Raw genomic sequence first — 12513 nt, 5'->3', positions numbered from 1 at the left:
AATGGATATTATTTACATGTTATTAAAGCTTCGGCTTTTGACAGAGCTTGTGTAAAATAAAAATCAGAAGTGCAGGATTTTCGACTCTAAGACAAGCGAAATTAGGTCCGTTTTATTTTGAGCGATCAAATCTTGTATTAAGCCTATTGAGAACATGATACAAAATGTATTGTATAGGGACACCGGTCCCTTCATGACGTTATTTATGTAATTTTAAATCATAACATTTATCTCTGAACCCACGGTTTTTGATAATATTTTATTGTATAAAATGACAAGATGGTTGCCATATAACCGTTCCTATAATGAACAGTACCTACAGTCAGACTCAAACTATGACGTCGTTGAAGTTAGCCGCGAGTGCAGCTTCGCGAAGGTACAGTAAACTGTTCCTGCTTATACCGAAAATCATATTCATATAGATAAAGCATATTGGTCCAGGATGCAGCGTTACTTTTTTTTAAATTGATCTACTCTATTTTCCATACTACTTTATTTGCATCGATCTCGCCAACCCTTAATATATTTTAGGACAGTCTCCCTCTAAAAGGATCATGTAATTTTTGCAATATACTAAATATGTACTAACAATACAATAAAATACAAGCAAATTATTATAGCAACTGTAGTAATTCACTGGCGATTAAAATATTAAGGCGAGTTTAAAAAGAGTCAGTTACTGACCTTGAAACTGAATAAAAGTCGGTGCCGACCTCGTTTGTACCGTTTGTTGTACTAGTTACAAATCGACGTTATCATTGGTATATAGTAAAAGCAGATTTAGATTGAGTCAATAAATCCAATAGGGAAAAAGTTTTTGTTAGAGATTTGAAATCACATACGTGGCACGGTCTAGTTCATGAAATAAATAGTTCACATACATGAAACTTGCATGCTGGCAATCATAGTTGTTTTCTACAAGAGTTTCGATACAAGAATAAGTATGATGGACCTTATAAACCTTATTTTAGAGCTCATGTTCTACTTTTTTACTTTAGCATTCTGAGCTAAAAATATTCAAAACTAATAATAATTTTACAGTAAGTATTTTAAAACGAGTACCATTAGTTTCATTTTACTTTCTGTTTTTTTATTCGAAAATTGCGAGCATGCAAATCCCATACTTATGGTACTGGTACTAAAACTGAAGTCAGTAACAGACACAATATGAGTTAGCTTTAACACAACACGGTTTACATGCCAATAGGTTATAGAGTTAATTCAAAGTTCTACATGTTAGTTGAGTGTTCAAAAATAAATGTTATATCGGTGTTATGTCGGCTTTAATTGTTTAAAACTCACTCAAATGTTATCGACCATAATTTCCTCTAAAGACCGGTTAAATCGTTTTAAGAAAAGTGTATGGTGTGAAATGTACAAATTGTATGGAAAAATGCTTTCTAGTATTCTATCTTCAGTTGGTCATCAAAGTATTTTGGTGCTTATAACAAACAGTACCGAATGATGCCTTAAAGGAAAAAGTTTATTTGACATAGTCTCAAATAGTAGCGACTCCTATTCATGGATTAGCTAAGTTTCAAATTATTCAATTCCCCAAGTTTATTTGCTGGAATTTACGCTTAGACAAGAAATAAATTTAAAAAAAATAATTCGTCTAATAAATATGGAAGCGCGCCCCAATCTCAGCTTATTTACAGCTTTTCATCAGACGTGCCTATCTTAGATTAGGCAATATGAATTGATATATTTATTGTGATTTTGAATAACTAATGATATGAAATGCCATATTGAAAATCAACAGAACTGGTAATTTTAAATTATTTTTGTACCTTATTAGATGCTAAAACTTATCATTCACTAAATCTTCCACCTTGTAGCGTTCTATGGATGTGGCCAGTTTTGAAACATCTCCAGAACTATTTTCCTTCTGGCTATACAACTTCATCATAGTATATTCCCGACAGTGAGATGTAAATGCGTAAGAGAAACAGAATTCCAACACTAAGTTAATCAGAAACTGTTTAGAAAATCTCTGTACCTCCAACTCCACGTATCCAGATTCGACATTATTGGATTTTCTAAACAAATCAACTAGTAACATTTCTTGATTCCTTGCATGTCTTATAATAGTTGAAGTGGGTACAAACTTGCCTAACTTCTCAATCAAAATTCTAAATTAACTTTTTTAAGGCACTCCTAAGGAGACCACATTCTAAATCGCCGGCTTGCTATTCGCAGTGTATTTAAAAGCTGACGGTCTTGGAATGTAGTCGGACAAATGTAGCGAGATGAAGAAAGAGCGGTCATCAAAATTTTGTAAATATTTTTTAAACGGAGAATTAGAGGAAATTTTTTAATGTATAGAATTTCGAGAAACACAACTGTTTATGTAAGTAGTGTGTGAATTTGTATGTTTGTGTGGATGGACTACCTTCCGAGCGAGGTCGCTCAGGTTCGTACCCCTACTGCGAGATTGTATAGGTTTAAACATTCGATGTTGAGTGAGAGAGTTTTGAGTGAAACAAAAATAAGATCCATTTTACAATTGGCGTTTTGATTTTAATTCTCGAAAACCACTAAAGTTTTGGAAATTAAAAACTCGTAATAGGGGTACTGCAGTGCTATTGTTTTTATAAGCTTTGTGTTTTAAGGCTCAATGTCCACCGCAACCGAAGCGAAGCTTGTTCTTAGTTTTACTTAGCCCCCATTGCATTTATCTCCACAACCATAGTTCACGGTTAAAATGATAAGTAAAATATTAAATCTAGTCCACCATTAATATTACCAACAGATAAGAACCGTTATTTTCAGTACAATTCGTTTAAAAAATATGTTTATGGATCGGTTATGTTTACAATAAATGAAATCTTTCACTTCATATTGAACTCTACATTCTTTTTTATGTGTATTTTGCTAGTTCTTTCCACTATACGCCATACTGAATTGATTGTATGACGTCATAAACTACGTGCTAGTCACGTGACGGAGCTCATAAGATGTGTGCATACTTTCGTACTTCTCTATTTTTTTATTATTAAATATCAAATCACCGTAGACAGCACCGATTTTGTTTTAAAGTGGTATATTCAGTATTGCAGTTTTTATTTCATAGTTTTCGCTTGGGCCCTGGCTGTTTAGATGAAATTAAACTTTAAAACAAGGGGTGTTAAGTCAATGTTACTCTGGATGTTATTGTTTCTATATTCGAAAAACATAATGTTTTATGCTCCTTATAGTATATAGTTTAGCTTACTTTGCGGTGAACAATGCGTCTAAGGATCTATGTAAAGATTGATACCCAAGTGCTTCTGTTTTTTATTGTATAAACTGTGTTGTAACTTAGACTATTTAATAAAATAAATGTATAGTTCATACGTTTTCTTTTAATGTACATTGTACACAATCTGAATCGCCTAAATTGTTAGTGAGATATTATTTTTCCGTCTTCCTTTTAACGATGTTGCTAATTTCCTTGTAATCAAATACTTAACTTTTAAGTTACCTCAGTTTTTAGTTCGGAAGCGGATGGGCGTAGGATAAATTAAGACACACGCAGTATTATTGACAATATTTGTTACTTATACTTGAATTCTCCAATACGCGCCCCGCACACAGGCAAAATATTATAATACGTCTCCGAAAATGTATCGTTCAAATTGTTTTACCCATTCAGTGGCGTGTATAGAAGGTATGCACAGGGTATGCACGAGTTATAAATACATAAGGGTAGGCTTTTTATAACTCTTCAAAGGCCTATCCTTAAGTTTTTTATAACTCGTACTGGGGATTTTCTTCATTTTATATGCACGCCACTATACCCATTGAAAGGTAATGCCTGTTTGATTCTCGTAATCGTACTGTCGATTTCGAATATCGAAACACCTAATGTCAGCATAAAATCGACCTAATTTATCTTATTTTCTTCGCATCACGCTTGAATTAATACACACTTCTGCAGCTTTACCAATAGAATGTTTTAAAATAAAAAGTTTTAGGACTTTTTAGATTACCGAGAAAACTGCAAACCCTAAACCCCTCTCAATAATCTCTAATGGGTAACTCGAGGAACTGTCAATTTGGTTTGGGATTTGTGTATATACAATAAAATGATCACCATTGTCGGTTACTTTCGATTTTGTTATATTTTCTTAAGAATTAAAGTGAATACTTAAACATTATGTTATAATTTATATGTAAATCCATTTTCTCATGTTTGCTAGCCATTTTGCATGGATATACAGACGTTTTTATTATGATTGGACCTGAGAAGTTTTACAGTTCCACAATAAACATATCTGGTCAGATAAGTTATGCTTAAACTGCTACTCCTTATATGCTTATACTCCTTTTTAGACTGCAAGTAGTCACTTATCATCAAGCTAGGTTGCAGTCAAGCGCCCATTAATGTTACCAGGGTAACTTAAATATTTTTTTTTCTTGTTTGGTTTTTTTTTTTTTGCTTTTTGGGCTTTTTTCCTTGAGGTCATGGTAAAATCCCCAAAAAGAATGAAGAAAAAAAATATGTTTAAATAAATTTCAATATCGCCTATCAATTTATTACATTTATTTATACAAATAAATATAATTATTGAAATAAAATTGGGTTACCTATTTACAAGATGTTTTTTGTAAGTTAGGTTTCACTCAAATCGATCGTCGCTTCGAGTCCCACACAATTGTGTACAGAATAAAATGAACTCGAAAGAAAATAATAATGTTAATAGAAATAATGCACCTTGTCCCACACTTTTTAGGGTGTGTTCAGATTTTATTGGTTTTTTTTTATCGAAATTAGATAGTTTTGTTTTTTTTTATATGTATGAAATCTCAATTATTCTTTTAAGGGTTTATAAGTTTTACATCACACGATTTATCAGTTGAATTTCTATATTTTTCTTATAATGAATTCAAGTCAGTATTTATTTCTAATAAATATTGCGAGGCAAACAAATAAATGAACATCCGACAATACCTATGCTAAATAGGTACCCTTATGAATTTTTGATTTAATTTCAATTGACTAAAATTATAAATTTTTATGAATTGATATTTCAATATAGTACTTTCAAATACCAATTATTAGTAGAATCTTTTTGCTTTAATATTGAAATAACATAAAAACCATACAAATCTCTATACACCTAATCAAACGGAGTAACACAAATCAATAACAAATACCGTTTTATGTACAATACTTATTTATTTATAGTACAATATTTAAATGTAAACGCACTTTATAATTTTTAATACCTAATAGTAGCTTGACGCTGTGAATAGACGAACCGATTTGGTTGCCCTAAGCTGGTCCTTTTTAACTTGGAACATGGGATTGGTAGCGAAGGTACCAAAGGAAGGCGATTTTTCCGATAATTTTAAGTCGAGGCCGAACCGTTCGGCGTTTAACCAATAATAAAAAGCGTTTTCAAGTAACAGTCTAGAGATTGGCTTGCAAGCAACCTTCAAGTCGCAAAGAAACAGCGCTAATAACGCAAGTTGGATACCGCTGTGAAGCCTTCTCAATAGCGTAAAGTATGTTGTAAAAATAAAAAAAGCGATTTTGTTAATAATATATTTGCACCTAAATATAATGAGATTTTTTTTCATTTCTGTAAGTACTTATGTTTATTTATTTTTGTATTTTAAAAAAATATTTTCTACCTTAAAGTAACGAAAAACTTAAAACAAGTAATACAGACTTGCGAATTAAAATGGCGTGGGACTGACTACATTATACTTTGAATGTCGGTGAGAATCAAAATGCTGATTTCAGAAGGTCGGTTGTAAGGACCAACCAAATCGGGACGTCTGTTATAATAAAATTCAACACCGTTGTCTCAATGTTGTTTTGATCTGATGTTAATATTCCGACGATATGAATGTCTGTACAGTTAGTTAAGTTGCCTAATTCTTCATCACATTCAAAACTTATCCACGCGTGGAACACACTAATACCAAGGCTTTCAAAGCAAACGTGAACATAACAAAGCCTGTGGCAATAATGGTAATTTGTACAACTGTATAGTGTTTCGCAAAGTTCTCAATGATTACCGATATTTTAATCTTAAATTAAAAAGATTGCAGTCAAGAACTCTTAAGATCACCGTGGTAAGGTTTTGGATGCAATAGGGAGCTAGGATCGAACTGTCGGTTGTGCAAATGTACCGGTGAGCCGCGGCGACATCTTGTGGTTCTAGTAATGTATTTAATTGTGTACGAGCGCCAAATTCACCGTGTACGGTTGGACATCGCGACCACATTGTGTACCAAATAATATAGAGAATTATAGAAAAACATGTTCGACTAGTTTTCTTTAGCACCTACTTTCTAAACCTATTGTGAGAAAACAACAATGTTCATTTCATTTAAAAGTACAAATTTCCTCTAACAGAAGGTCTTTTGGTAAAACTTTTCTTTATGCAATCGTGGGGCTACTACATCTTCTAGCAGACAACTTTCTCTTGTAAATTTCTAAAGGATTGGACTGTAATGACTCCCTTGCCATTATCTCTTCGACTTTTAAAGGTCTGCCACGAAGCTCATCCTCAATCTGCTGAAGAGTTTTCCCTTTCGTCTCCGGCAGCCACAACATCATTGCAATCAGATTTACTGATATTATCACAGCGTACAGTCCATATGTGCCGTAAAGACCAGTTTTCTCAATCAAGCCCGGAAAAGTTTTTAGCGCCACAAACATAATGCCTCCTCCTATGGCCATGCTGATTGTTCCGCCAGTACTCCTGTATTCCAATGGAAAAATTTCCCCCCCGATAACTTGAGGCATTGGCACCATGCCCATTCCGACGGCTAAGAACTGAAGATTGATTAATAAAGCAGGTAGCCATATCGCTTCATAGTTCCACCCATTTTGTTTCAAGTAAACGTAGCAAGCTAACGCTATGTGACTTACTAGAGATAGCGCTCCTGTAGCGAGAACCATAGTTCTTCTCCTTAGCCTATTTATTACATAAACCGCAAAAGTATTGGATACAAGTCGAAGTGAATCTAAGAAGACCATCCAGAAATAAGCATTCGCGTTAGGTCCCATCAACAAACCTAGAATCATTGTCGCGTACGGAGCAAAAGTTGACGCTCCAGAAACGTGCATTAATATGTTACTCATGACCATTATTATTATAGGTTTATAGAACTCCCTTTTTCTTGTTATCGTTGCCAGATTTCTAAACCAATTTTGCTTAACGTAAGACTCCTTGATTTCTGCTTTTTCATACGCTATTCTAGCTTGCACCATGTCTGATAGCTCTTCTTCTTCGCCATAACCTCTCAGCCATCGGAAGTTTTCTTTACATTCCGTATATTTTCCTTTAGTGAGTAACCAACTGGGCGACTCCGGTGTATAGATAACCATCACAAGACTTATGAAAGGAAGGAATACGCAAATTAAAGCAGTCTTTTGCCAACTCAGAAAGGATCCCAGAAGATGGACCAAAAATACGCCAAATGTTTGACTTAATGATACAGTGGTGAGGAATGCTCCTCTGTTCTTAGGGCTGGTGTATTCCCCGATGAGGACGGACCGCAATGTGGTGAGTAGGCCTGCTGCTAGACCTTGACAGATCCTGCCAATGACTAGAGCCTGCAAAAAAAGGTTTAATGAAGTTAGAAAAGAACTGATTTTCGTTGCAGTTTCGTCAGTAAGCTAAAAGATAGTCGCCATTCAACATCATCTCTCTAACTTGTATATAGAATACAAATTAAGCTAGTAATAGGTGATTCATAAGAACTGGTGAAGAAAAATGTTTGTTAGTTAGTCCTAGCTAGCCTTCGGAACGGCTAAACGAATTTGGCCTAAGCTTTATTTTGGGGATAAAAGAAATTGAGCTCAGATAAAGGAGTTATCATTTTGTATGTAGTTATCATATCATTACAAAGATTCGTCTCTGTAAAACTATTAAAACCTAAAGTAAAACACTGAACTCTATTACCTAGTACTTTATTTATTTCGAGGTACGTCGAAACGCAGTAGAACTATATAAATGTTAGGTCATCATCATCACCATAATTCTCTTGTCAACCAATGGACGTCCACTGCTGAATAAAGTATTTTGTAGGCAGTTCCAAACACCACGGTCTTGTGCCGCGTTGGGGGTGTGAGGTCGCTATTCCAGCACCTTAGGACATCGACGTCCATCGGTCGTGTTCTAGGGATGTGGCCGCCTATTGCTACTTTAACTTCGCGATTCATGGAGCTAAAAAAGTTAGGTATTTTGAACCTATTTGAATTTAGTGAACTTACCTCAAAGTTGGTAGCCATAATAGTGACGTACCATCCCACCAGCGACATCAGCGTCAGAGCGTAGTGCGTCATTTTGCGTCCCAAGCGGTCCATGATTGGGGGTGTGATTAAATTGCCTGCTAGCACACTCAGTGGAAGCATTGACGCTGAAAAATGATTTTGTTTTTAAAATTCTCTTAGCACGTTCAGTTATAAACTATCTACTCGAAAAAAATAAGGACCACCTGCATGTTCCTCGTTTTTTATAAATAGTTTCGTTTTGACTAGAAACTCAATTATTATAAATGAATGAATGAATGTACCGATTTTGATTTTGTTCTTATGTGTTCTTAACTATGTTTGATAAAAATCGGCCCAAGATGGCCGCCGCCACAAAATGGCAGATTTCAATTTTTTTTATAACCCTCTTGACATGGGTATCAAATGAAAGGCCTTATCAAAAAGAATACTAATTTAATTTTTTTCACAACTGACTCAATATGGGCGTCAAATTAAAGGGCTTAGCTATTAGAATAATTTAAACTTGATGACACGTCCAAAATCTCAAATCATTATGATGACAATAGCTCTCAAGTTTTAAAACTAAGTACTCACGATTCCGATATTACCTATTAATATAATATGGACTAACATTTGGAATAAATATAAAAAAATAAAACATCCAAACAAACATCCAAAAATTTGTAATAAACAGCACTAAGAATCAGTTAGGATTCCCGATTCCTGAACGAAAACTGTAGGTCTCGGGAGGCGGAATGTCAATGTCAGTGGGAAAAAAAGGGGGAATTAACCGATGATGGAAGAAAAACCAGGATTGTTAAAAACTTAAAAGTACAGTTGGTAGAAGTTTAAAAGGTCATTCTGTTCTGTGACCTAATTATGAGAAGAAGTAATTGTTTATAAAGGAAAGTAAAACGAACAACCACTTTAATTGCGAGGCATTGAAACGTACTTTCTTACAAACCACAAGTTGCTGACGAGATTGGAGATGAGTATTAACACATTTACATTAAACCTAGTTGCTAGAAGCCGTTATAAGCACTATTGTGACAAAATAATAATTGGTTAAAGTTTAGGCATGATAATTAAACTTTATAAAACTATTCAAAACTATTAAGTCGGCAGGTAGTATGATAAATTATAAGTACCTGCTTTAAATAAAGCGAAAGTAAAGTATTAGTATGAAAAATGTTTACCTTGTAGGTAACTAAAATACATCTCGAAGTACAAAGTAAATAAATAACTCTTAAATATGTGCACTGTATTTTATTTATGAGAGCCTAACCCAATGTTTCTAACACTATGGACGTATGACTGATTCACTCTGATTACCTTGTATTTACAGTCATCACATAAACCTATTACAGGGCACGGGTCTCCCCCCTCAATGAGATGGGTTAGGCCGTAACCCACCACGCTGGCCCAGTGTGAATTGGACTAAAAGCAATTATGGAGAACTCTCTGGCATGTAGGTTTCCTCATGATATTTTCCTTCACCTTCAATTGCTGAAATTAAAAACGCTGTAGAACTCAGACAAGTCAGTGGTGCGTGCGGGGCTCGAACTCGGTATCTAACATACGACACGTACTAAACTTGCATAAATCACACGTGCGACCTGTATACTAAACGTACTAAACCTGCATAAAAGTCCCAGTCCCTGCATTTCCCACCTGTATGCGACACGTACTAAACTTTCGACCTGTGTACGACACGAACTAAACATGCTTAAAAGAAACTTGCGACCTGTATACAACACTTGCATAAAAGACACTTGCGACCCTTATTAGAAATGTTGTAAACTTGCATAAAAGACACTTGCGACCCGTGTACGAGACGTACTAAACTTGCATAAATCACACTTGCGACCTGTGTACGAGACGTACTAAACTTGCATAAAAGACACTTGTGACCCGTGTACGAGACGTACTAAACTTGCATAAAACACACTTGCGACCCATGTACGAGACGTACTTAACTTGCATAAAACACACTTGCGACCTGTGTACGAGACGTACTAAACTTGCATAAAACACACTTGCGACCTGTATACGAGACGTTCTAAACTTGCATAAAAGACACTTGCGACCTGTGTACGAGACGTACTAAACTTGCATAAAACACACTTGCGACCTGTATACGAGACGAACTAAACTTGCGTAAAACAAACTTGCGACTTGTATACGAGACGTACTAAACTTGCGTAAAACACACTTGCGTCCTGTATACGAGACGAACTAAACTTGCATAAAAGACACTTGCGACCCGTGTACGAGACGTACTAAACTTGCATAAAACACACTTGCGGCCTGTATACGAGAAGTACTAAACTTGCATAAAAGACACTTGCGACCCGTGTACGAGACGTACTAAAATTGCATAACACACTTGCGGCCTGTATACGAGACGTACTAAACTTGCATAAAAGACACTTGCGACCCGTGTACGAGACGTACTAAACTTGCATAAAACACACTTGCGTCCTGACACTTGGTTATGAAAACCTTTATGAATATAGTTAGGTAAAAAAAGTTATTTCTTACCAATCCATGACTCCTCCTCTTTCGTAAGCCGTAGACTAGATCCCTCAATATCTAGCTGAGGCAGCAAAATCGCCGGAAATCCGATCACACACCCGAATGCGATTATATTGAAGCCAACCGTGGCAGTTACGAAGCACTGGAAATTATAAAAAACCTTATGTAATATGCCGTGCGGTGACAGCAGATCAGAATTCAGAGGCGACTAATGGATTATAACGGAAAACAGGCAGCAGCTTCCCTTGTGCTACTACTACCATCTACTTCGATTACCAACCCGTCCTAGTGTGGACCCATGGCCCAGTGTGCTATTATGGACAAAACTTCCATGGAGAGGCCTTTAGTCAAGCAGTGGAATGTTATAATAGGCTATCGATGAATTTCTGCATTTTCCCCTGATCTGGCCTGGTGGCTTCGACTTTAACATACGCCCAACTCGACCGATTTCGATAAAATTTAAATGGGACCACCTGGATAGTATGCCCTTTAAAACAAAAAAATATGTCTTTAAATCGGTTCTGATGAATCGAGTACTTCCTCCTTTTTTTAAGTCGGTTAAAAAAATGGTCGGGTACATTGCCATATAGAAATCAAACAATAAAATACCCCTAAAATGTTAGCCATAGCTCAACGAGTCGCGAAGCTGAAGTGGCTGGGGCACATAGCTCGGAGAACCGATGGACCTTTGGATCCCAAGGTGTTGAAATGGCAACCCCGCATCGTTAAACGCAGCGGTGGTCGACCCCCAACCAGGTGGACAGACGACATCAAAGAAATCGCGGGGAGCCGCTGGACACAAGCGGCCCAGAATCGTGGAGATTAGAACGCCCTACAAAAGACCTATTTCCAGCAGTGGACGTCGATTGGTTGATGATGATGATTAAAAGGTTGACGTGTTCTATACTGATCCTAGACTGATAAGCACTAACCCAAGCTGAGCTAACAGCTACTTAGATTAGGTACTTGCGGAGTAAAAAGAACAACCGCTTAAACCTTCCCATTTCTAAGAAATGAGCATGGCGGTTTATAAAGTAGGAGAAGATACAATTTTGCCCTTTCCCCGGGGAAAAAATTGTCTCGTGCCCATGCCAGCCGTGGTGAAGCAGTCCCGGAAGTGCATTCAGATCTTTGCGTTGTATCTAGTTGTCAGTGAGATATAACGTAACGACCTAAGATGGTACAATGGTAAGGGCTGAATTAAATTAAACTCAAGTGTTAAAACTAACCTGTCTTAAGAACGGAGAGTTCCCCTCCGTAACTGCCATTTTAAAACTTTGTAACAAAACCACAAATTACGTCAAGTTACATTATGGGTTGCTGTGCTGAACATTCTGCAAAAAAATCAAACAATAATAATATCATACTATCATTTATCTTTTTTGATTGGCAATCTGGTGATATGGAGTTATCAGTAAGGTGACCAAGATCTTAAAATATTATCTAGGACAAGGTGTTTACTTAATGAAAATTTACAGGTATGGTATGAAGGCACATTTAAAATTTTAAAAAGTCTGTTATAGACCGACCTATTCGAATGAAGATAACTCCGACTTTTATGAAACTCAACTTACCTATTTACTTTAGGTTAGAGTAGATATTTTAAGAGAATACCTAGGTGAGTACAGTAATAGTTGTAAAAAAGTATTATTATATATTATCACGAAGGTAAATTATATATTGCTATTAGTAGGAATTAAAATTTAAAAATATGTCGATACATCGTATACATAAATTTCAAAGTTGTAAGTGAATAACATACT

General features: G+C 35.7%; 1 protein-coding gene across 2 annotated transcripts; it reads right to left on the bottom strand.

Annotated features, from left to right (window-relative positions):
• Positions 1–5303: 5303 nt before the first annotated feature.
• LOC120634510 (facilitated trehalose transporter Tret1-like) lies at positions 5304–12078 on the bottom strand. 2 transcript variants are annotated; one of them, XM_039905183.1, is made up of 4 exons: positions 11980–12078; positions 10757–10892; positions 8216–8361; positions 5304–7555 (listed from the first exon to the last, which is right to left on the bottom strand). In XM_039905183.1, exons 1-4 carry the CDS (start codon positions 12016–12018, stop codon positions 6374–6376), a joined length of 1503 nt encoding a protein of 500 aa, XP_039761117.1. In that variant the 5' UTR covers positions 12019–12078; the 3' UTR covers positions 5304–6373. The 2 variants fall into 2 exon arrangements, with proteins under 2 accessions (XP_039761117.1, XP_039761118.1); XM_039905184.1 differs by lacking the exons at positions 10757–10892; positions 11980–12078 and adding an exon at positions 9168–9280.
• Between the last annotated feature and the right edge of the window lie 435 nt (positions 12079–12513).

This window comes from Pararge aegeria, chromosome 24 (genome assembly GCF_905163445.1).
Source record: "Pararge aegeria chromosome 24, ilParAegt1.1, whole genome shotgun sequence".
NCBI classification, from domain to species: Eukaryota; Metazoa; Arthropoda; class Insecta; order Lepidoptera; family Nymphalidae; genus Pararge; species Pararge aegeria.
Note: the sequence above shows the minus strand (reverse complement) of the source record. Positions and strands in the feature narration are given on the sequence as shown.